Below are 26,175 nucleotides of genomic sequence, written 5' to 3'. Positions count from 1 at the left end.
ATAAGAGATGCTCTAAATTTGTGTATGTGTTCAAATTTACTTATTTGCAGCACAAGGAAATTTTCCAGTTTCTGAGGACCAATCCAGAAACATAAGTGACAGGTGGTGAACCTGTCACTTCCCGTTGCTTGGTGAATTATATTAATCTGAGTGTTCTGAATAATTCCAGTCTATAGGCAGCATATTTCTGTGCTTAGGAAGTTACCATGTTCTATTTGCTTAGGAAATTTGACTTTTTGTAATACTTCACCTTGCAGTTAATTTTTCTGTGTCATCTTTGCATTGGCTATTATTCTACTTGCTCAAGTGCTTCCATTCCATAGAATGTCTTATGGCTGCATCTGCACTTTAGACTATTCGAATTGACATATACAGTTTTATTTTATTATGTTCATTTTAAATACCATTACTAATTTAAAATTGATGTCCTCTGTCAACAACAGAGAAGCAGCAGCATGAGTACCATTTCTTGGAATTAGAAGCTCTAAATCACCACCTCATTCTAAAGAACTATGTGACTTCTGGAAAGTCACTGTACCTCTCTGAACCCATCTTACATAATGAAGATGATGGGGCTGAGGGAAATGCCCTCTACTGTCTCTCTCCAACAATTCTAAAACATCTAATCTTACTTACAATATTCACCAATGTTTCTGCCTTTTTCCATCTTGTGAAGGCAAGAACATGGCAGGAGAGTGGAGCGAGATGGTGTGTGTCATCGCCCCAGAGGTATTCTCTAAGATGCATAAAGGGAATACTAGCTAGCCTCACTTTCTTCCTCCTTTATGGACCTTCTGTAGGAAAAACAAAAAGAAAGGAGGGAGGAGCTAGGAAAGAACTGCAACCAAAAGGTCACCACTGTTTGAGAGAGTAGTATCCCGTCCTGTGTATGCAGGTGCATTTCAGCGATACAATCTCAGCTACACTTGGTGGACCAAGATGGAGAAGCAGCAAGGAGAGAGACATAGTTAAAATAGTCCTGGTATTTCCACTAGTCATTCTTCCCAGGAGAGTCAACTGCTGTGGGTGACATGAATTCTTGGTCCTCCATGACCTCATGTTCCTTATAATTCAAGCAACTCGACATGCTGAGTGGGCTTCAAGGGTATTCCTGACTCCCCCTGAATTTTGCCTTGAGTGCTCACTTTAAAACCTACTTATCATGTGATGCTGGCGTAGGTTCCAAATATATTAAGTGCCAAAGCAAAACAAAACCAATAAAAACAAAATTTAAAATACAAATCAGCTTATCATAAAAGAATCTCCATACTGCCCATAAAGATCTGTGCTTTAGAAGCAGTGAGTCAAATTATAAGAGAAAAGCAACAAAAATAAATTCTTTAACTCCTTAAAAATGAAATCAACCATCTCTTTGATTTTTAAAAATTTTATTATACTTATTATTTTTTAATTTTTATTATTTGGGATTTCTCATAACACACACACATAAACACACACGTACACACACACACTCTTAACAGCTATTGCCTCTAAACAACTTCCTGTGCTAGAATTGTTTCTTGATAATTGAATCCACCAGGTGGAAGGGTAAGTAGATGGGTAAAGTGCAACTGCAGACTCCCTCAGAGGAAAAAAAAAAAAAGATTTTATTTATTTACTCATGAGAGACTCGCAGAGAGAGGCAGAGATACAGAGGGAAAAGCAGGCTTCCTGCAGGGATCCTGATGTGGGACTCCATCCCCAGACCCAGGATCACTCAACCACTGAGCTACCCAGATGTCCCGAGAAAATTTTATAATCATTCCAACTTTTGAGGTTAAGCCAGATGTTCTAGAGATGTATTTGGAGGGGAGAAGAAAATCTCATTTAACATGAAGTGTTAAGGGTCCATTTCCTTATTTTCCTACAGAAACCAGTCATCAAGCCCAACAGAGGAGCAGAGGGCACAAGGACCAAGGATTTTAGGTGTGTTGAGGGCCATTCCTCTAGAGCATAATTAACATCTACACTACTACTCTTGTCAAGAAAGGGAAACACTGAATATGTTAATGCTTGGGAATGCAGTAATTCTTTTACTCCTGTTCTCACTTAGAAGTTCTGTTAAAACTATAGTTTGCTTTAAAAAAAGAGAAACTCATATCACAATTCATAGTGAAGAAATTCTCTTGTTAAGTTTGATTGGATGATTTCAAAAAAGAAGAAAGAAAAATAGCTAGAGAGCTTTACCAGCCCATCATTTTTGTAATCCATTTGGATGTGAAGTATACAGGGATTTTTCATACATCGAGTTTTCTTAGCAAAGCTTAAGAATGAGCATATGTGCATATGCAAATGAAACTAAAATGTCCACTAAATGCTAATTATGAAATCATTGGATCTACTTCAGAAAACTTAATCTTACTGGTTCCTAGAGTCTATAATTTCCAACATCCACACAGCACACTTTCCTATCTCAAAATACTAGTTCTTGAATTAATAAGGATGATACACATGCATTCACTAACAAGTATGCTGTTAAATAAACAGGAAATGTGGCCTGTGCCTTGTTCTCTAATGATATGAAGGAAGCAGATGGCTTGAGAAAAGATGTGTCAGTACACGGTGGTATATCATAAACAGGAATAGATTTCTAGCTCACCTCAGATGCAGCCTTTTTTTCCAGTCCCTACAGTTCACTAAGTGCTGTCACTCAAGTTGAACTTAACCGTGTCAGAATTTTGATTCATGCCTTTAGACACTTAGGCAGTATCTATATGTCACAAACTGAGTTGTGGCCATTTTCACAATCGATACTGATCGTCTCAGCCAAAAATGATCATAGGTTAATATACATCTGTCATTGAGATAACTAGAGAGAATGGAATGGCTTGGCTTCTCTCCATTCATTTGGTACATTTTGTAAGGTACTCAAATACTGTGATCCAGGAATATGTTCTTATGGAAAGAAAAAAAAAAATCAAATCCAGCACATCACAGCAAAAATAACATGACAATAATTTAACATCAATTCCAAATAACAATAATAATCACATAATTGGCCTGTTAATGTAATTTGGACATTTTGTCAGTCTCACTAATAATTTATATTTAGTAATAGCTGGTGAGGCAGTAACATCACAGGCCTGGATTGCTCTAATACACTGGCACTGTAGCTAGGTACTAAAGATATAGGTCTTGAGGTAGTGAAGAAACAAAGAATCACGAGAAAGAAAAGTGAACTACAATGAAAGACCGTGAAGAAACTTTGAGCAGCCCAGAAGGAGAAAACACTAAATAGTAACTTCAGGTCTTATAAAGGAGTTCAGAAGACACTCTTAGAGATTGCTTATCTTGTCATATTTTTTTTAAATTGTATATGTTTACAAACACAATCTGCTCATTTGTAATGAGCATTTTAATTAAACAAATGAAAACGGTTTTGAAAATTTCATTATAGACCTGACCATCTTAGGGATTCAAAGGGCTTTGGGATGGGCAGACAACCAAATTAACACACTTCAAACAGCATTAACTCCTAAAATATTAGTGATGACCATTAACCAGAAATAATTAATATAAATATAAATAAGTCCTCAGTGTTACCTTGACCTTCACCACTACTCATTCACCTGGACACCAACTTTCAAGATGACTCTCTGCATAGGGAAAATATGGTTTATAGTTGTCATTTCTAATTCTCTTTGTAAAATTAGGTATCAGCTCCTCATCTCCTGCAAACAAACATATCTTTAAAAAGTCATTGAATCTTTATTTTATCAGAAGGAAAAAAACATCTAATGGCAAATTAACACCATGCATATGAGGAAGATCTTTAGTGTCTCTTGGTTCATGACTTTGGCTTTCTTCAACTTTATGCCAAAGAATTAAAGGACAATTTGTAACCATCGGCATATATTCATAGTCTACTTCAGGAGCCCAGTCAGGCATGATCCTTTAGAAACACAAAGTATGGGGGATCCCTGGGTGGCGCAGCCGTTTGGCGCCTGCCTTTGGCCCAGGGCGCGATCCTGGAGACCCGGGATCGAATCCCATATCAGGCTCCCGGTGCATGGAGCCTGCTTCTCCCTCTGCCTGTGTCTCTGCCTCTCTCTCTCTCTGTGTGACTATCATAAGTAAATAAATAAATAAATAAAAAAAAAGAAACACAAAGTATACTTCTTTAGCTCTGCATAAGGTTTTTGTAGGGTATTCACCTGAGAGGAGATACATTTTGGTGGCCGTGAGAATAATTACCAAGAAGCAATGCTTTTGATTCCGTGAGAAACTCCAAAAGAGAAAGAAATTTTGTTCAGTTGTATTGCTTAAAGGGAGGATGCTCAAGCTATATGGAATCTTAAATAGTCTATTTAATCCAGTAATATTGTTTTGTCTTCTCTCATCTGTGTCATCTTTTAGCAAAATAGGCTTGGAGAATATAATTAAGTTATATATAATAATATATATAATATAGTTATGTAAGCAAAATTAATGCTACTATCAACTTGGTAATTCGAAGATAGCAAGTTATGGATGAATAGATGGATATATATATACACACACACGCATATGCATATGTAGAATATATATATATATATATATATAGTATCTCTGAGTAATTTATTAGTTTTTACCATGGTTGCAATATATGTTTTTTTTTTGTTCTATTTACATTCCATGCTGACAGAAAGAAAATTCTGGGGCATTTCAGCCACTCTTAGTGATTGATTTTGAACCAAAGCCATACCAATTGTTCTAGACGACAACTTGACTTTATAAATCTTGCCGAAGGTTCACAGATCTAAGAACTTTTGACTGTCATCTAGATTAAAAAGTCAAGGTTCACTGTGCAGGTCACTTCTATTAGAGAGAAACTAACTGACATCCTTAGCAGTATTGATAATGTTTGGCAAGAGCCAACTGTCTTGTGATTTTATTGATGTGGTAGACTGAGGCACATAAGCCAACTCAAGAAGTCAAAACAAGATTCAAGTGCTCTAACTATACTTTACTCCATAAAGTTAAAAAGAATCTATGACTCAGAGTCTAAAAAGAAACTATGACTTAAGAATTTACTGATAATTTTTACTTTCAATGAAGATATGCTAGGTTATAGTTATTTTTGTTATGATCCATCTGTACAATGAATGTGATTTTTGGTGAGTATATGATGTGCAACATTCCAAGGATTTTTACTAAATATTAAAAATATCAGGGAATATTTCACTCATTCTTACTACATCTCTTTGTATCAACTCACATGACTACTCTGAATTTTTAAAAATATTTATTCTGAGTTATTATCCTTATTATTGGCTTATAAATTATATACATACTTAATAGAAAGCATTATTTCCAAACTGATCACACTTGGATTTGTGGTGGATGATCATAAAGGATTTTGAAATTGCATTTAGACCAGTCAGCCTTTGCAGTTTGGATTTCAGTTGGAAGGATGTTCATTGGCTTTGGATCTAGTGATTTACCAACAAAACAAAACAAAACAAAAACAAAGACTTTCCCACATTTGCTCTTGTTTTTCATACAATAATTTTTCTCGTCTCTTCATTCTCTGGTTTCCTGAATACATTCTTCCAAATCTTCCAAAGTTCTTTCTAGATTTCAACCTTGTCTCACCCTCCCTAGTCCTTACCCTTTTAGGTATAGGAGAGGTTATAATTTCATACTTTTCCAGGTCCTTGCCTCCCTCTCTACTTTTTATTAGTTCACTTGCCCCAGCCCACACTCCACAAAGAGTTCCTTCATTAAGCTATTTTTATTAGTACTTTTGAAGTCTATCTCTTCCATGCCAGGACATTGAAAGATACCCTAACAATGCCAGCTCATGGAGAGGCATATTTTCACATTGAGATTTGATGGATGCCTCAAAGCCTTCTCTATCTCAAAATCCCATTCATCTGCCATCATGCCTCAAGCTTTCATGTGTGTGAATTGAAACGGCTTTATATGGCTCTTACTGAGGTGTAGATATTTTTCCAAAGGATAACACTTAGCATTTTAGTCAATAACATTATAAGATTAATGAGTTTGTCAGAGTAGCCAACCACCAATTATGCCCAGGAGACAGGTCATTTTGATGAGACATATTGGAAGATAATAAAAACGTATTTAATTGCAAAGGGACAGCAGACCTAGATAGGAAGCATATGTGATTAGTTATAACTCTTCCAAAGAAATTGTTGAAATAACTCAGAGGAAGAAAAAATAAAGGACCTCTCAGGATATAAGGTCAAATTTTGCTTATGAAGATTTCTTCTCCTGGCAGTCCTTCCCCCTTATTTTGTTTTATTACATTAACTATGAAACTTCATTCTGAGAGTAATGCTAGTTTCCCTAAAATTTTGCATGTAAACATTATCTTAATCTTGAGAAATTTGTAAATATTTTTATTTAGATAGTAAAGTACATCGATGTTGCAACAAATTTTTCCTATCTCAGAAAAATGATAATGACTTACGTTTCATAAAATCATAATGATGAGTTTTTGGTGATAAATATGGCAAAATATATCTGTTGAATAGTTGGGACTTAGGGTCAACTACCAGTAACATCAAAATATTAAAGAGATGTTTTCTCATGTCAGAAAACTATGGTCTCTGATTGGCAATAGGCTGAGCAGAATATAATGCAGGGAATCTCAGCTGAATTTGTATAGATGTTATAAAATTCCCATGTAATACTTATTATTTTAAGAGAGAAATTTATCTTTCAAAGACCAATATTAATGAAGTAATTTCTCTGGATTTGCAAGGTGCATTCAGAGATAAACATACATTTTAGATTGGAATGGGTAATTCTGTGCATCACCCTGAGAGGGCAAGATTTTTCTCCACAATAGTCTATTATACAGGCCATTTTCAATAATGAAGTAATGCCATTTTCAACAGTTCCCTCAGGAGATTCTTTCAAAATACAACATTAAACTTCTCATTTTTTAGAGTAGTTTTCTTTATGTGCAACTGAATTTAAGCAATGAATTTTACCATGATATTCCATGTGTAATCTAATGTGACATATTAGCTTCTTTTAAAATCACCTTTTTCCCTAAAATTTGTGAAAAATAATTTCATCCTTTAAAGTTCTAAACCAGTATATTTACAGGGTCTAAACCACATTTAAGTTTTTAATATAGTCCCTAATCCACTTAATTTTTTCTAAATATCTTCCCATTCACTTGAACATACCTGTACCAAAGAGCTAAATCCTATACAACTATTGCATCTCATTAGGGCTCTGCTTTAGAATAATTGCTAATTACTTTGGTGTCTTCAGGCTTTAAAGAATTATTTTGTTATGTATCCTGTGAGTCTGGACTTCTGAAGATATCTAAAGAGTTCTGATGGTTAAAGGATTTATGAACTTTCTGACATGATCAAATAGTTTGATAGGACATAGGAAGCAACCTAATTATGTTTTACTTTGGGGCATTCCACTTGCTTCAACTCCAAAGTAGGATAGTGCATAAGTGCTTTTGAATGCAGCTGTTTTACATTTATTAATACCATTTAGACATTACAAATATTATCTTCTTGAAATTTTATGCCATGAACTCTTAGCAATATTTCTTATGTGTGGATAAAAACTGTTTGATTACTATTTTCTAAATGTAAATTACTTGTCACATAATGTTTTATGTACAGTTTTTATGCTCGCTCACTGATTTGAGGGCTCAGAACAAACTTTATTTATTCAATTGTTTAGAAATATATCCGGTAATTATCTACAATGTTCCAGGCCATGGTAACTCATGCAGTTATCAAAAAGCAAATTACCTGACTTTGTGGTGCTTACATTCTACTGTGAGAGCTAGGTCATTAACAAATAAATATATTGTGACAGGTAGCAATGAGTGCTATCAGGAAAAATTAAGCTGGGTAAGAAATAGAGTGACTGGGTAGAGGATATTTTGTTTTTATAAAGTGTTCAGGAAATGTCTCTATGATTGAAAATGCAATGAGTGAATGCATTTCTCTAGGGCAAATGAGAAGACCATACAGACAGAAATAAGCAAATCTGAAGGCCCTGAGACCTCAAGAATCTTGGTGTATTTGAGGAACAGAAGTTAAATGGAGCTGAGAAAGGTTGGGTGCAGGAGAGCAGGTGGGACAGTGGGGGAGATGAGTTCAGAGAGTTGGGCAGGAGCCAGATCATGTGAGAATTTTGGGACATGGAAAGGAGCATGTCTTTTACTCTGATCTGATGCGAGGCAAAGGAGGCAAAGGCATTCTGCTTTAACTATTGTGTTAGGTTTTGTAGCCCCCAAATGTATCTATGTCCTAGTCCCCAGAACATGTGACAATGTTATCTTCCATGGCAAAAGAGTCTTTGCAGATGTGATTAAATTTAGGATTTTGAGATGAGATTATCCTGGATTATCCACCTGGCATTATGTAATCACAGCAGTTTTCATAAGAGGAATTCAGGAGGAGTTTGAAGAGATGATGTGATAAAAGAAGTGGAGATTGGAGAGATGTATTTTGAAGTCAAGGAACATGGATGGCCTCTAGAAACTGAAAGAAGGAAAGAGGATGGATTCTTGCACAGAGTTTCCAGAAGGAAACAGTGCCATTGACATGCTGACTTTAGTTTAATGAAATTGATTTCAGACTTTTGACCTCTAGGACTCTAAGAGAATAAACTTATGTTGTTTTAAGCCACTGAACCTGTGGTAATTTGTTACCGCAGCAATAGGAAACTAATATAAGAATACTAGTCATATACTTATAATTCCAGTTGACCCTTGAACAACACGGGTTTGAACTGCATGGGTCCACTTAGATATGATATTTTTTTTGTAGATACAGTAGAGTACTACAAATTATTTTCTCTTCTTTATGATTTTCTTTTTTTTCTTTATGATTTTCTTAATAATATTTTTTCTCTAGTTCACGTTATTGCAAGAACACAGCATATAATACCTACAACATACAAAATACGCATTCATCAACTATTTATGTTATCAGTAAGACTTGTGGTCAACAGCAGGATATTAGTAGTTAAGTTTGGGACGAATCAGAAGTTATGTGCAGATTTTCAACTGAATGGGAATCAGTGCTCCTAACCTCCATGTTGTTCAAGGGTCAACTATATATCTATCTAAATCAATTGATTGAAATAGATGGATAGATAGATAATAGATAGATAGATAGATAGATAGATAGATAGATAATAGATGCCTCTAGTTAGAGACTGGAATGTTGAAAGAGTGGAAGACGGTTCAGTCAGTAGAGCATGAGATTCTTGATCTTGGATTTATGAGTTGAAGCACCATGTTGAGGATTGAGCTTTAGAAAAAAGTAGAAGGGTGTCCTGTTAGGAAGCAATAGTGGCTTGAGCTGGTAGGTTTTCAGAGAAGTAGGTAGACTAAATAACTTACTGATTGACTATGTGTCTTGAATAAATGATAGATGTTATATAAGTTTTCTATTACTGAGTAACAAATTACCACGGTTTAGCTGATTATAGCAATACAAATATATTGTCGCAGCTTCCTTGCATGTATTATATCATGAGTCCAAGTAGGTTTAACATGCCTAGGGTCTCACAAGGCTGAAATCAAGGTATCAGCTGGCCTGAACTCTTTTCTGGAGGCTTTGAGGAAGAATCCATTTTTTAGCTAATTTTGATTATTAGCAGAATCCTGTCCTTTATGGTTGTGGGACGGAGATCCTTGTGGTCCGTGCTGGCTGCCCAGTTGGAGTTTCTCTCCACCATTCGAGGCAATGCTCTCAGATCCCTTGTGTGTGTTCTTTTTTATTTTAAAAGCCACCAATGGTACATTGTTCTTGTGCTTTGAATATGAACTTCCTTCTGCCTTCTGCTAGAGAAATCTCCCTATTTTTCAAGGGATTTCACGGATGATATTAGGCCTATCCAATAGTTTCTCTTTTATTTAACTAAAAATCAACTTTATTAGTTGATGATGACTTTATTATGTCTGGAATATTTTGTCATTGTCTTAGTCAATTTGGGCTGCTATGAGAGAATACTGTAGTCTGAGTGGCTTAACCTATAAACATTTATTTCTCACAGTTCTGGAGGCTGGGAGGTCCAAGCCCAAGGTGCCAGCAATATTGATGTCTGCTTGAAATCCCTCTTCCTGGTTTAGACAACACCCTTATTGCTATATCCTCACATGGCTGAGAAGAGGGGAGGAAAGAAGGAGGGCAATTGTGATTGAGGGAGCTAGCTTTCTTGTCTCTTCTTTATAAGGAGACTAATCCCATCATTGAGTTTTCCACCAGTATGCCTCATCTAATCCTAAAGTTCTCACTCCTAAATACTACCACACCAAGTGTCAGGGGTTCAGTATATGAACTGGGGGAGGACAGAAACCTTTAGTACATAGTAGCCATATAATTTAACACAATCACTTGTGTGATATCTTAGCATATTCGTGATCCCAGGAACTAGGTTAGAGCACACTGAGGAGAGAGACATTTTAGATATCTAACAGGTGCCAAGACTTACTCCTTTTTATTTTCTTTTTTGTCTGAATTGATCAAGAAATGTGCCATATACAAGAATGGTAAATGTAAGGAGAATAACAGGTTTGGAAAAAGGAAAAATAGGAAGAATGACATTACTTGGAACTGCCAATTAGAAATTCAAATGATGCTGAGGAGCAGTCAGATATACTGACATGGCCCCAGGAGAACAATATGGGGCTGGGAATATAAATTGGAGAACCACCAGTACATAATTATGGGAGATCACCTGGAGAGAGTCAAGATGAAGAGTACTGAGCAATGCCAACATTTAGAGATCTGGAAAAGGATGAGATGCCATCCAAGGGAACTGAAACAGAGAGACTAGTGATGGACTAGAGAAATCAGGAAAAAGTGACAGCACCAGGGAATTTGTTAAAATTGAAAATTTGGGAGCTTCTCCCCAAACCTACCAAATCAGAATTCCTGGATGGGGTCAAGCAATATATGCATTAAAAAGCCCTCCAGCTCACTCTGATACATGTAAGAGTTTGAGAGCTTTAGTTGTTTAGATCTCTGGACCAGGACAGAATGGAGATAGGTAAGTCCTCAGTGTCCTTGCATCTCGAAGTGAGGTCCTTGACTACAGCAGCATTCTTTGTGAGGTTGCTAGAAATTAGGGGACAGAAGACCCCAGATTTACTGAGCAAGAGTTCTCATTTTTTAAATTTTTTTAAGAGTTCTCATTTTAATGATTTCTACAGGTGGTTCATATGCACAGTAACATTTGAGAAGCACTGATCAGTGCTACATGATTTCAAAGTTATAAAAAGACAATCAGGTGCAAACAGACACACACACACTCACACACACACACACACACCACACACCTACAGATCACATACACCATATAATGGATGTTTTATTTCATTTAAAAATAATCTTTCAGGTGTGCCTGGGTGGTTCAGTTGGTTAAGTGTTTGCCTTTGGGCTCAGGTTGTCAGCTCAGGGTCCTGGGATGGAGCCCCACATTGGGCTTCTTGCTCGTTGTGGAGTCTGCTTCTCCCTCTCCCTCTGCTGCTCCCCACTGTTGTGCGATCGCACGCACTCACTCTCTCTCTCTCAAATGAATAAATAAATAAATAAATAAATAAATAATAATAAACTTTTAAAAAGAAAAATAAAAGTAGTAAAATAATATCTCAGACATGTTTTACAATATATAAAGTCTTTAAATTCTTAATAACTTAACATAGATTTCGTCCAAATTTCTGAATGCTTAAATGGGACCAGTCTATGCCCTTTGAAGACCAGGAGAAAAATCTCTAGCTCAGACTAGGGGAGGAACAAGCCTGCAGTTATCAGTGTCCAAGATGAAGGTCATCACAGAGTCCACTGTGCAAATTAAAGTTCTTTTTCCCCATCCTCATTCTGAAATATGAAAACCAGTGGAGATTGTGTAAAGGCAAATTACCACACAATATTTTGTACTACCGGCCTAGTTTTACATAAGCAACTGAGAACTCTTTGAAGAGGACAGAAGATTACATAGATTGCTTCTTCATTTTTAAATTGGATCTCAGCCTGAAATTAATCTGTAAATACTTCATTTCTTAACACTTTAGATTGGCTCCTTAAAATGTGTTGCACATCAAATAAGATTTACTACGTTCTTTTGAGACACAATGCAAATCACAAGTAATGGAGAATAAATCAGGAAATTTCGATATGTGAATGAGTACTTAATAAAAGATATTAAATATAATCAAAAGAAATGGTAAACTATAAAGAAAGTATGATCTGTAGTAATGTAAATAAGGTGTTTCATATCATGCAGCTTGGTCAAAATTTGGTAGTTAATTTAAATAATCAATAACCTTAGACGTTTACTGATTCAACTGATTGCAACATCAAATACTAATAATGGCTAATAAGTAAAATTATCAAAGATAATTTTCTTTTCAGCAGTTAGCTTTTGCAGGTGAGAAAAAGGCAGCTGATATTTATTTCATGCAGAAGAAAGCTAAAGATTTATAGAGAGTGCTTTCCATTCTTTGTGAGCTATAAAGTCTGTCCAAATAGCAATATCCTCTCCCGCAGAGAATCTGCTGCTTGGGCTGGCCATGTGTTATTGTATTTGGACTGTCTCCATCTGCAAATGTTGACTTTTCATCTGTGACCAAGGAAAAAAATCTGTATGAGGAATGTGTAAAACATTTAATCCTTGTTTACTTGTTAACCAAAGGTTTTGTCAAATCCTGCTGGTGTGGGTTTTTTGCATTTGCTTGTCAAGGTGACTGTAGGTGCATTCATAATGTAGGGTTTAAATCTGAACTATAAGTTAAAGCTCTGCCTAAATCATTAGGTTTTTACTTAGTTTTAGAAATCTAAATATTTGTTCTAAATACAATTTTATGTTCAAAAACCTAAATATGACCTAAATAATACAATAATCTATAGAAAAAATTGATTTACAATTCCTTTGCTCTAATCTGGGGCTTCATATTAAAATGAAAATAACACTGAAAAGTTCGATTATCTATGGCAAACCACAGTGGTTTTTGATAAGGGAATATGAAAATGGTAGAGATCATTCATCAAAATCTAGTCTCCTACTTTCAATTTATAGATGAGAAACTAGGAGCTAAAATCTCTTAAGAATCTAAAATTACTTTCACAACATCCATATTAATTCACTGTTTTACTGTGGTTTCAAATCTGTTTCTGTTTAACTTAGCTATTGATGATGAGCATGTGACCTGAGATTTCCAAACTGGTTCTGATTTTAGATATTCCGTCTTTTGAAACCAACATGAGAGCAAACAAAACCTGTTGAGTGGATGAATGAAAAATATTTTTCCCATAAGTATACTCAAATTTGCCAGATCTGTTTTTGGCTTTAGATTGCCCACATAACTATGCCAGTACTATGTCATATACCAACCTCAGTTCATGGTAATGGAATTTATTATACCGTTTGATTGTTTTTCTGTATAAGAGCAGAGTAATAACTGATATTTATTCCCACATGACATTGAGTTAAAAATTTGATTTGGCATTGTGTAATGTGATCTGAAGTAGAAGTATCAAAAGGGAATGTGGGCAATGCTGAACAATTTCCTCTGTTTTGTCATGCCAGCTTTCACATTTGAAATTAACTATTACCATATTTAGATTGGAACCAAATTAATTGATTTTTTAACAGCAGCTCTTCAATGAATATAGTAAGTGATGATGGAATAATAGATAGGAGAGGTGCCTAGCAAATTAATTTATCTGACATTTCTTCAGGTCCCTCCATATTTACATAAGCATTTAGCTTTAGCTTTCCACTCAAAGTAAGCCACAAGAATGATAGGAAATTGTTAGGCTGTTACACTTTGCCTCAAAAAAAAAAAAAAAAAAAAAAAAAAGAATAGAAATATGGTGAAAATGAGCTTGTAAAAAATACTAATATTTTTGTATTGGTCTTCTCTTAGAGATGCTAAAATTAACTTCAAATGTGGTTGGATGAGAATATTTGTTGCCCTGAAATTTTATTACGGGAAAATTAAGGCAAGGAGCAGGTATGAAAAGTAAGATTTTTCTCAGTATATTAATAACAGCAAGTGCAAAGCAAAATTATAGGAGCTTACATAAAATGGAAATTCCTTTAAAACAAGTAAAGAAATATCATCACTGTGCCTAGAGATCTGGATAACTGCTTCAGCAAATCCAAATCTGTGGATGCGTCCTTCACAATAAGGTGTTTAGTGATGCAGGACTCTGAATACTACATTCCTGCTTTTGTAAAATCTTGGGGAAATCAGCAAAATTGGAACTTAAGAACAAATGTTTTGCATAAAAATAGTGATATATGTTCTTACCACAAAAAAAGGCCATTATAACATGAAAATCAAATGTGTTCTGCATGGAAGAGGTATTTTTCTATAATAAAAATTGAACAAAATGAAAAATTGAGTGAGATGGGATGAGTTTGATCCCAAATGATATAAAAATGACTTATCTCTTTTGCAATTCAATTCTGGCAGTCTGTTTAATCCTATTTTACCCAACAGTAAAAATTCTAAAGAAAATTCTTTCACATAAAAGGCCAAATCTTCATATAGCATGAAACCTAACCAGAAATATGAAAGGTCTCGTGATTTTTTTTTTTTAAATATCAGTTTCAAGCTTTGGAATTAAAAAGTTTCAAGTCATCAGGTTGAAAAGTACAGGGAAGACAGGCCATAAGGTACTTGCTAATTACAGCAGTGAGTTAATCAATGAAGTAACAGTTCTGCTTCTGGCTATAATAAAATGAGATCAAGACCCATTCAACTATCCTACCATTTAAGTATAGCTGGAGATCCATTAACTTGGATAGTTTCACATTTTAAACTCACGTCTTTAAAAGTCAGCAATTCAAACAGCTCTCTGACAGCTGTTGACGCCTAACCATAGAAAAAGTATTTTGTTGGATTTTGAGTGAGAAGGTGAGCTGTACAAAGGTGGAGAGGGAAATACATTGACACCTGATATAAATATTAACTGAGACAACCTTCAAGCTTTTGGCTATGTGCTTTTGTATTTGCTTTCAACATTTAAATGTAGAGACAGATGGCTTGTACGGTTTTATCAGCCTTTGTGTCTTTATACATTTAAAAACCTGGAATGATAACCAAACTCGTGGATTGAAGATTTTGAAAGGGAACAAATAATTTAGGTTCTTTTTTTAAAGTCAATAAATGTTTCAGTATTAGAAAAACCATGATGGTAGATTTTAATTATTTTGAAGAGAAAGGAAGCACATTGCGTAATGCCAAAATTGTACAAAGTAGTAATAAGCAGTTTGGAATCCTGACTTGAGTCCAAAATAGATATTATATAATGTAGCACAAGTAAAACAAGAAAATAAATAAAAATATGGAGAAACAGAGAAAACATGTTCGTGCACAGACACACACATGTAAAAATCTTAAGGCATTTATTAGGAATCCAGCACAGTGTCTAAAACATGTGCTATATGATAGTCAGTAAACATTATTTTAGGGAACTTATGAATGAAAAATAAATATAATTAATGTCAGCAATTAAGATAATTACTTATAGTGATAATATTAAAAATAATCATGGTCAAAGATAAAGAGCGATATTTTAGTGAATATACTTTTTGCTATATTAGCAAAAATTTCCTAATATTTTAAATGCTATATATTTGATGGAGAATTATAAATTATTTTTAATTGTATTATAGAAAATGATAATATTCAGGGGCAACTTGGGTGGCTCAGCGGTTTAGCGCTGCCTTCAGTCCAGGGCATGATCCCGGAGACTCGGGGTCGAGTCCCACGTTAGGCTCCTGCATGGAGCCTGCTTCTCCCTCTGCCTGTGTCTCTGCATCTCTCTCTCTCTCTCTCTCTCTCTCTGTGTGTGTGTGTCTATGAATAAATAAATAAAATCTAAAAAAAAAATCTTAAAAAAAGAAAGAAAATGATAATATTCAATATCAGTGCTTAATAAAGAAGATTTTTCTCCTTTCAAAAAGTATAAAACATTTCAGTCATTGTTTCTAAAAATGAAGGAAATGAATTAGAAACTCTTCCGTGTTTAGCATGCTTCCTATTATAAACTTCTAAAGAACAGGGACTGTCAGGACTTTTTAAAATAAAGTGTTTGCTTTTTTTCTTTCTTATCATTTCATGACAACTTGGAAGCATTGCTATTTCTCCAAATAAAACTCATGTTTTTTTTGTTGTTGTTTTTGGTTTTTGTTTTTTCCTATCAGGGCAACTGCTGGTGATTATATAAGGGCCCAAATTAAAAAAAAAAAAAAAAAAAAAAAGAAAAGAAAAAAAAAAGAAAAAAGAAAGAAAAGAAAAAAATTTCCCATTTGATGTCATGCCCTAAAATAAAAACTTAACAAAGCATAAAGCAAATTATATTTTCCAACAGTGCAGTTCAAGCACACAAGGAAACTGATACAATATAGTTTTGTTTTGTTTGTTTTTTCTTTAATGCTGTCTTCACTCAGTTCTGAGGCAGTGGCCAGAACTTGATCAGCTCCACTTCTTGAATAAACCGAAACCACACACTACTTCCCCTCTAGAGTTCTCACACTCCTAGGTCATCATGCACTCTCTCTAATTGCCCCTGGGGTCAGGTACCAGATTACCTGGGACAGCCTTGATGCATTAGAATTTGAGAAATTACTCAAATTAGTCAGTCCATGGAGAACCAGGAAACTAATACATCCCACCCTATTTGCCACACATAAACCCGTTTAGAGCTATAAATAACAAAAACTTTAGTCTTTCATCTGAATGTTGTATTGTGTTTCACTCAGTGGTGGATCTTTAAATCTTAAACAACAATCAGGTACTGAAAGACTTACCTAAGAATCAACAAAATGTCTATGAATCTATTTATACATTTTATCTAAAGCCTTCAAATTTATTTATAAGAATAAATCATAAGTACAATTCTCGAAGAGCGATAAATATTCAATGGAAAGAAACTTTTTTTTTTACTAGTCAAAGATTTTATAGAGTACACATAAATTTTGACTGTAAATGTCTTCAATTGTCAATTATCTGTAAGAGGAACTTTCAGAAAAAGGTAAAAATGATAAAACAGGGAACAAAGTCCATCTCACCTTGTAAAGAGACAAGCCTTCCTAAATCAGTTAACTGGTAATGACACCTATTCATTCCTAAGGCCACTTTTTTCTTTCTTCTTTGTTCACTGCTTTTAAAATAATTGTTTCCCAACATAAGCTGAAAACTATATGAGAACATGTTGACATGAATTTTGTTCACTGCTGGTACAGTGTCAGCATATAGTACATGTTCAGTAAATATTTATGGAATAAATAAATGTTACCAGTTCTGAAAAAACTACATACACTATTTGTTAAAATGTGTCACTCATTGATGAAGACTTAGGGTTCATGTATACTCACACACAACACACACACACACACACACACACACACTTTCTTAATCTCTGGATAATATTCTTAATTTGATGAGAGGGCAATGAATGTTGAATAAAGTTATTTTTAAAATAATCTTGCAGGGAAGCCTGGGTGGCTCAGTGGTTGAGCCTCTACCTTCCGTTCAGGGCATGATCCTGGGGTCTGGTATTGAGTACCCCATCAAGCTCCCCGAGAGGAGCCTGCTTCTCCCTCTGCCTATGTCTCTGCCTCTCTCTCTCTGTGTCTCTCATGAATAAACAAAATCTAAAACAAAATAAAAAAATAATCTAGCATATTATCCCTTCTTTATGTATTCTTTTTTTCTTTTTAAAGATTTTTATTTATTTATTCATGAGAGACAGAGAGAGAGAGAGAGGCAGAGACACAGGCAGAGGGAGAAGCAGGCTCCATGCAGGAGCCTGACGTAGGACTTGATACACCACTGTACCACCGGGGCCGCCCCTTCTTTATGTATTCAATAAAAACTTGCTTCTATTGATATTTTTAAGGTAGCCGATTATTTGTTTTCCTTTGGAGGTATCAACAACAACAACAAAAAAACTTAATGGTTCTAGAAAAGTATAAATAAAAGGGTGAAAAAGCCTCAGCTAGATTACACATCAGATTGGCAATTACTTTATCTCCATTGATGTCTTGAAAGGAGTGAATATACTTAACAGAGAAGTTAAATAATTCATTTATTATCTGTCACAAAGTATTGCTAGACAAAAAGATGTGTTATTGAAGCTTTTGGTGTGATGTTTGTGAAATCAGCATCTTCTATTATAATTACTTAGGGTCTGCCTTTAAGCAGAGGATATTTTTAATTATTCCTCAGAACATTTTCAACCTCATAAATTTTTAATTAACAATTAACATTGTTCATAGATCATCACTATTGCTTAGCACTATGAGGAATCAGAAGACTTGAGAAATCATTTTTTTCCATTAATGGATTTTAAATATAGTTGGGATAAAACAAAAATAAGATGATCCTCATGAATGTACAAAACCTTACTCAAAGGACAAAAGTATCGTTAAGGCAAGATTTGAAGGAGCTCTGTTAGGAAATTTGTCATTCATCAATGAAAGGAGATCTGTAGAAATCTTTAAGGTACATATGAGCTATGAACTGGTATAGTTATGGAAGTTAGCTGTGGTACTTGGGAAGCAAGCTGACTTTGAAAGAATAAATTAAATGAAAACAGGAGAGGCAAAAAACATCTACCTGTGATCTCAATGTAGAGCATGGATTGGTTTAAGCGAAATGTGTTAGTGGCCACGGAGTCAGGGAGTACACCAAGGTGAACCTAAAAGGGAGAAATTAGTTTGAACTTTTGAAACATGGGCAGAATTCGAAGGGCAAAGAAAGGCTTATAGAGAAATACAAATTAAATATACTAGGAAGGTAGTAATCATTGGAGATTTGTGAGAGAAATAGTATTGAATAATGAACGTGTGTTTAAACAAAATAAAACTATTTGCTTTTGAGAGGATGTGAATACAGGTCACATGAGAAGGAATTTTGAGGTTATTCTAACAAGAAGAGTTTAGATTTTTAAAATGACGAAAATTTGAGTTTGTGGGAAACAGTACATTTTAGCCACATTGCTTTTACATCTGGTGTCCATTGAGATGTTGCTTGTGTTTTGGAGTCTCAGGCATTTACCTTCAACTTTTACCTATTTTGATACGTGTTTTTCCATATGCAAAGAATAACTGGACAATTAGTAAGATGAATAGATGTTCATGTTAAAATACCATGATTATTGGGCCCTTAAAAATGTGAGTAGTGCTAACTTGGGTTTTAGCAAAGACACACATTCCAGTTGTTTGGTATTTTAGCCTTGATGAGGCAAACCTACAGATATGTTTTCTTATTTTCTTCTACATTTTACCCTGATCACTCTCTATTTTTAAAATGTTCTACACCTCAGCCATTCTTGCCTATCCACTTAACCTCATTTGTAAAATCAATTCCTAATTTCCAGCCTATCACTTATGGCTTGATTGTTGAATCAAGGAGAAAAGAACTAAACAAAACAATTTTTTCCCAAATCATCTGGCTGTTGTTTTTCAGTAAAAGGCTAATTTCCTTTTTTATATAATCAGAAAAGGGTTAACTTTTGAACTCCTGGTTAAAATATATGTTCTAGATGGCCTGCTAGTATAAACAAACTAAAAAAAAAAAACTCCAGTTAATAGATATATGTCTATGATGACTTTTTTCCCCCTGAATATTAGATTCCATGAGATCCAATTTACAACTTACCTAGACTTTCACTCTAGTGAAATCTGGGTTATTTAATACACTTAGACATATAGAAAATGGTCTAAGCTTGGAAGGAACCAAATGCTGTCTTTGGATGCAAATGACTGTCTATTTACTTGGATTTCAGAATGCTTACAGCAGACCAGGTGTTCTTTTAGTGACATACAAGCTAATTAAAATATTCCTTAAATTATTTTTGATTTTTAAAAATATTGCCCAATTATTTCCAGGTAATTTCATATAAAATTAATGTTTATGTGGAAAATGATATTTTATATGACCATTTAGAGTACTTATTTTTAATATTATATTTCAAGTAATACTTTTGCATTTTGTTTTTTATGGAGTTGTACATTTACACCTTTTTCAACATCACATAAAGAATAAATTCTTTCTATTTTTCATAATTTCTCATAAATAAGAGCTTTTTATCGAAGATTAGAAGATAAATTGGAACTATACATATGCCATACAAAGAGTGATCAGAAATGATACAAAGTGGGTATGGTATATCTGTTTACTCGTGTCTGTTTCTAGGTGTATACGAAGGCATAAGGAAAGAGAGAATTCTTCAATGAAGAATTTGATTCCTTCTGTTATTCTTAAAAGAATTTGAATTCTTTGAGTTGCTTAACTTATACTTTTCACCAATGCACATTTTCTCTAAGGAGACAATTTTACATTAAAATTCTAACCACTTTCTTCTCTTATTCTCTCTGTCTCTTGCCCTCTGTAGATGGGCCTTTGGGTCCCCGAGGATTAGCTGAAGCTACAGAGATGTGCACTCAAGAGTGCTTGGTTTTGGGTCACTCTGATAATTGCTGGATGCCTCCTGGCTTGGGTCCATATCAACACCCTAAATCTCCTCTCTCAACCTTTGCACCCCAGAAAGAATGGGTCAAGAAGGACAAGCTTGTGAATGGGCACACCCTTACCAGAGCCTGGAAAGAAGATAGCAACAGGAACCAGTTCAATGACCGTAAGCAGTATGGCTCCAATGAAGGCCATTTCAACAATGGCAGCCACATGACAGACATTCCTCTGGCAAATCTGAAGTCTTATAAGCAAGCAGGAGGTACCATTGAGAGTCCGAAGGAGCACCAACTCTAAAAAAAAAAACAAAGAAAAAAAAAAGGCTATCTGGGACCTAATAACTTTAATCTAAATAGACATGCTAATACCGTGTGTGTCAAAGCTTTATGTATTCAATAGATCTCTATAACTATGCCCCTTTATAGCAGGGATATCCATAACTTTGTGTTAGCACCATGGAGGATACAATATTTTATGACATAAAAGAGAAAATAGTTCTACTAGCCATGTGATCTTGTTTACTAGAATTGATTAAACTCTCCAGAGATCACTCCATTGTGCAAATATCCTTTTTTTTTTTTTTAATTGAATTTTTCTTTTGACCCTGGACTGCTGCTATGAACAATAGAATATGCATTTGGAGAGTAAGAAAGTTCCATGGATTAGAGTGACTGACAAACATATCCAGTTAGAAACTTGTGCTCTTTTTGTCTTTGATTTGTGCTGGGACTGCTATACTTGACATTATACTTCAAGCGAAACTTAAAAAAGATAAGCATTAAACCTATCGTGCTGTTAACAACGTTAGTGGATACTTGTAAGTCAATCAGTGTTAAAGTATTTGTAAATAGAAGCAAGTTATTATTAACAACTTTTGTGTACTTACAACGTTCACCTAAAAAATGTTGTAGCATAATTCTGTGTTTTCTGGTTGCTTCTTCCCTTTTTCTTAATTTGCCCCTTTGCCTCTTTGTCGTTATTTTTGTTGTTTCTTTTAGTGAGGTGTTTCTGCGTTAGTAGTCTGTCTTGACACACGTTGTTCAAAGGATCTCAAACACTTGTGTTTAAAAAAAGGTTCTGGAATCTTGCTTCTTTTGTGACATCTTATGGCGCTAGGATTCTGTAAAAAATAAAGCTAAAACAAAAACTTTATATAAAAACAGTACTTCTGCAGAAGCTTGGAAATTCAGAACCGATTTTCTTGACATCCTTGTTTTCAAAGTAGGCGAAAGTAAAATCACTTAATTAGTAGCATTAAGTGCGAGAGTAATGGGAAAGTGTTATCCTTCAGAAAGTAATATAATATCCTGTACTTGTCACTCATACAAAACTAATGTATCAAAATTAGCATATATTGAAGAAAAATTACTATTCAAAAATAGTTTCAACTGGGCAAATGTGTGTCTACAACTTTGTTGAAATGGCAGAGTTTGTGTTGATCCTCATATACGATAATGTTGTCGTAACACAAGTGTTAGACCATAGCCACAAAATATTTAATGTGTTGTGCCTTCATGATGTAACAGAACATTCTCCAGGTAGGCTAGTTGGGGGAAATAAAGGGATAAATCTCTAATTATTGCTGTTTAACTGTTTGTTATCATAGTCGGTCAATGCCTGGCAGGTACCAGCATCTTGTCACTTAGGTCAAACCAACAGAGTGACAACTAATGTTAATAAGATCTCAGTTGCACGTGCAAACAAATCCAAATTCGAACATTCTTAGGAGGTTTTTGTTAAGGCATGACAGATGATTTAAACAAATAAATAGCATGCAACAAAATGTCTTTATTGAAAGAAGTGAAAGTTATCTTAATGCCACGGTTCAACATCAGTTTAAAAGAAAAAAAATAAAATAAAAAATAAAAAAAAAGGTTTGCTAATCTGATAGTTAATTTGTTCTTACCAAAAATAAAATTACTTTGTAAATAGCGATTCACATTTTTCCACAGTATAATGGAAAATAATGGGTAGGGGTGCATTGCTTATTGCAGTACATTTTTGTCGGTTTGTGAGGGGTGTTTGATGACTTTGACAGAATAAATATCTAAACAATTATCCTTGTTACCGCTTTGCCAGTTCTACGTTATTTACAATTATTCAGCTCTTGCAATAAATGTTCTGAATTCCTGATTGTAGTGTCTTAATTCTTGGTCAACATCCAAAGTGATGATTTCTACTCTAATTGTTGGATAAATATATGTTGATAAAACAGCTCCCAATTAGAAATCAAGGCAGACTTATTAGGAGTTTAATACCTGTGTCCTGAAAATATGGTTTCAAGTTAGAGTTAAACCCCCTAATGGCCTATGAAATCATTTTCTAGGGAAATGCATGGAGAAAGCCGGTGCACTTTCTAGTCCTGATGCATGCAAGTTTCATCAAAGTGAAATCCCGAGTCAGAAGGCTGGCAGGTAGCATTAGAGTGAGGTTACCTGCTTGACTTCAGTCTCCTTAGTAAAATTGCATGAAACAAGCTCTCATATATTTTATTGTTGGCCAAGGCAGAAGAGGACTATTCTAAGGCCTTGAAACAAGGGCTAAAACTCCATCTATATTCATTTCAGATTAGGAAAATAGGTACAGAAAGCTATCAAGGATAATAAGACATGCTCACACATATGCTATGTGTTTGTATTCTCCAGAAAACACCTGGATCAATTTTCACTCATGTTAGGGTCTTAGAGTAGGGCAGCAGGCCTGACTTCCTCCAGAGCTTTCTGAAGTGATGGGAAGACTCTGGAGTTAGAGACGTGGAGATAAAGATACTTGCTTGCACCATAACCCTTCACCTCTGAGTAAACCATACTTACCCATTTATCTGAGGCACACCCACAGCACCCTGGCCTTTCTTTGCAGGGGTGCAGCCCCACAACACAGAGAATGAATGAGTCTTAAAGACAGGCCATTCTGGAAAAGGTAAAAGAAAATTCATGCAAGCGGTGTCTTTCTTCAGGTTTTGCCAATCAGATAAGTCATTCCTCACTGCCTTTCAGAGTGAAAGGTGAGAGAAATTAAAATAATTTCTCTTATATTTTTCCTCCACACATGGAGTAGAACTATACTCAAATAAAAAAAATTAAGAAAATAAAAAAGATTACTAACTAGAATTATGGGGAAGAAGCTCCCCATCCATTCCATACCATATTTCTTTGAATAAATACACTATAACAGTATCTGTTCTTTCTTTCTTCCTTCCTTCCTTTCTTCTTTTTTTTTTTTTTTTTCTTTTTTACAGTATCTATTCTTTTTGAGGCTTTCAGTTATATGCTCTGTGAAATTTTCGGGTTGATGATCTCACAAACCAAAATGAAGAATTTATCCAGTACTTAAAATAGTACATTCATAAGGACTCTTCCTTCAGTATTACCCACATTATTAAATTGTGTAAACACTGAATATTTGAATCATTATTTATGTGGAAATTCAAGCCATTTATATTTCCTAGAAAAGCACACCTATGTGAAAGGTATAAAGATAATGACTTTTAGAGTGATTATCAAATGTTATGATGCTATATATTAACATTTTTAGGGCAGGCATAGAAACAAACTTTATAAAGCTGAATATGACCTATTTGAATGAGCATTTCTACATGGACTCCAACATAAAATATATATTTAAACAATGGCCATTCATTAACAGACAACTGAGTGGTCCTTTTGCTGCACTGATGCTATTCAGCAGATTTCATTCAGCACAAAGCCGTGTTTCCTCCCCCCTATCATTCCTTAGCTAAACACTAGAAATGCAGCTGAGGCCCCAAAGCCCTTCTAGTATTTATTAAACTCTCTTGGCTGGAAGCCAGGGATGGCTAATTATTATTAGTGAGGAGTTTTGGCAGCCAGGGATGAAAGGGATGCCTTGTCGGTTTCAATTCTAATGTGGATGCCAGGGTGTTGCTTTGCAAGAGGGCAAACCAAACTATGAGAAGGAGGAGTGGTGCTGCCAGTTTAAAAATGCTTCATTGTTCTGCTTTGTTTTAAACAGAGCTGATTTTCTCTCCCTGAAGGAAGCTCCTTCATTGGTTCTTTTGGGAGAGATTGCTTTTAGATTCCCCCTATGTTCTTAAAGGCACAGATCACATAATGAATTCTCTATGTACTCCTCCTTCCTGTTCACAACTACTGCTCTAAATTTTAATAAATATCAACCAGGCTCTGCACTGTTGAGAAAATGTAAATTTATCCTCTTAGTTTTGAAATATCTTTGTAAGATAAATACTGTTAAAACATGACTATCATGATAATATTTCATTCACCTTTAGGTCACTCAAAGTATAAATTGAGTATCCAAAAATATCAATTTTTTGTTGTGTTGATGCTACCATTGTCTGTTTTAAAACATGAAATAAGGACTATATTTTCAACTTCTATCAAGGCATTTTATTTTGTTATGTCTTGAAAGTCTTAGTGTCCCACACACGGAAGTGAGTTCTGTCCATGTTTTTGTTATCTTAATGTATGACAGTTTTCTTGAAGGTTTATAGTAAAAATCTCTTTTGAACTAGTCTTGCATTTTTTATCCTTAGATTTCCTTTTTAAAGTCCTATCATTGTATAATTTTAGCATATATACAACACAATTATTATTGGACTTATTCAATGCCAGTTATTATAGAACTCATATATTTGCAAATATGTCCAACCACAGTGATTTTTCAGATAACATTACAGTAGCACTTAAATTCAAACTCTGAAAAAAAAATCAAACTCTGTCTTTTCTGGATTTTTGTTGTTCTTAAAATTTTTTTATTGAAGTATAACTGACATATAATATTACATTAGTTTCAGGTAAACAACATGATTCGCTATTTGTATATATTGCAAAATGATCACCATAAAAAATTTAGTTAACATTCCGCACTGTCCATAATTCTAATGTTTTTCTTGAGACAGGAACTTTTAAGATTTTCTCTCTTAGCAACTTTTAATTATGCAATACAGTATTGTTAACTTTAGTCACCATGCTGTACATTATCTTTGTGGTTCTTCTCTTCTAACTAGAGTTTATTTTACTTTCAAATTCATCATTAGTTATGGAATCATTGACATCATCCTGAATAATGATACTCGATTATAATAAAAAAAAAACCTTCACCTTGAACTCTAATACAATTAAGGTGTACTGTGATACATTATTAGGTGATTCTTAGTTAAACTACAGTGTTTTTATATTTCACGACATCGCCTGTATATTCTTTTAAGGAACTATTCACATAAGCATTTGTGGTCCATATTATTTTTTAGATGAAGTGTTTTTGCTTTGTTGAAGAAAAATGTCATGAAAAGATTTAAGGTCCCATATATTCATTCGCCATTAAATCCATACATTCCCCAAAATATTTCAATATCAATATAACAGTTTGGTCTCAGCGACAGGGCACCAAACCTCTTACTGATAGACACATAATGGAACACTTCCACCTTCTGGAAACATTTTCTTCTCCCAGTTTCCTAGATACTACAACCTCTTGATTTCTTCTTACCTCACTGGCCATACTTTCTCAGATCTTTATTCTTTTTAGACATGCTTGTTTACAACTATAAGTTTCCCTTTCAGCACTGCCTTTACTTCATCACATCAGTTTGGTATGTGGTATTTTCATTTTTATTCAAACATAAGTATTTTCTAGTTATCCTGATGATTTCTTCTTTGAAGCATTGGTTGTTTAAGAGTGTATTGTTTAATGCCCACATATTTATGAGTTTTCCAGATGTTCTTCTATTATTGATTTTCAGCTTCATCCCA

At 34.5% G+C, this 26,175-nt stretch overlaps 1 protein-coding gene and 1 long non-coding RNA gene across 2 annotated transcripts in view; one reads left to right on the top strand and one right to left on the bottom strand.

Annotated features, from left to right (window-relative positions):
• PCDH9 (protocadherin 9) overlaps positions 1-22,558 on the top strand; it is an 887,338-nt gene extending 864,780 nt beyond the window's left edge. Inside the window, 1 exon segment of the mRNA XM_025478098.3 lies at positions 20,349-22,558. Within this exon segment, the coding sequence (XP_025333883.1) occupies positions 20,349-20,722 (374 nt within the window). The 3' untranslated portion in view covers positions 20,723-22,558.
• On the bottom strand, positions 11,288-21,499 carry LOC112678773 (uncharacterized). The gene is made up of 4 exons (XR_003147829.3): positions 21,312-21,499; positions 20,548-20,718; positions 18,569-18,650; positions 11,288-11,506 (listed from the first exon to the last, which is right to left on the bottom strand). It is a non-coding gene; the product is annotated as an uncharacterized LOC112678773 (long non-coding RNA).
• Positions 22,559-26,175: the final 3,617 nt, after the last annotated feature.

Source organism: Canis lupus, chromosome 22 (genome assembly GCF_003254725.2).
Source record: "Canis lupus dingo isolate Sandy chromosome 22, ASM325472v2, whole genome shotgun sequence".
NCBI classification, from domain to species: Eukaryota; Metazoa; Chordata; class Mammalia; order Carnivora; family Canidae; genus Canis; species Canis lupus.
The sequence above is the reverse complement of the archived record's forward strand: the minus strand, read 5'-3'. Positions and strand labels throughout refer to the sequence as shown.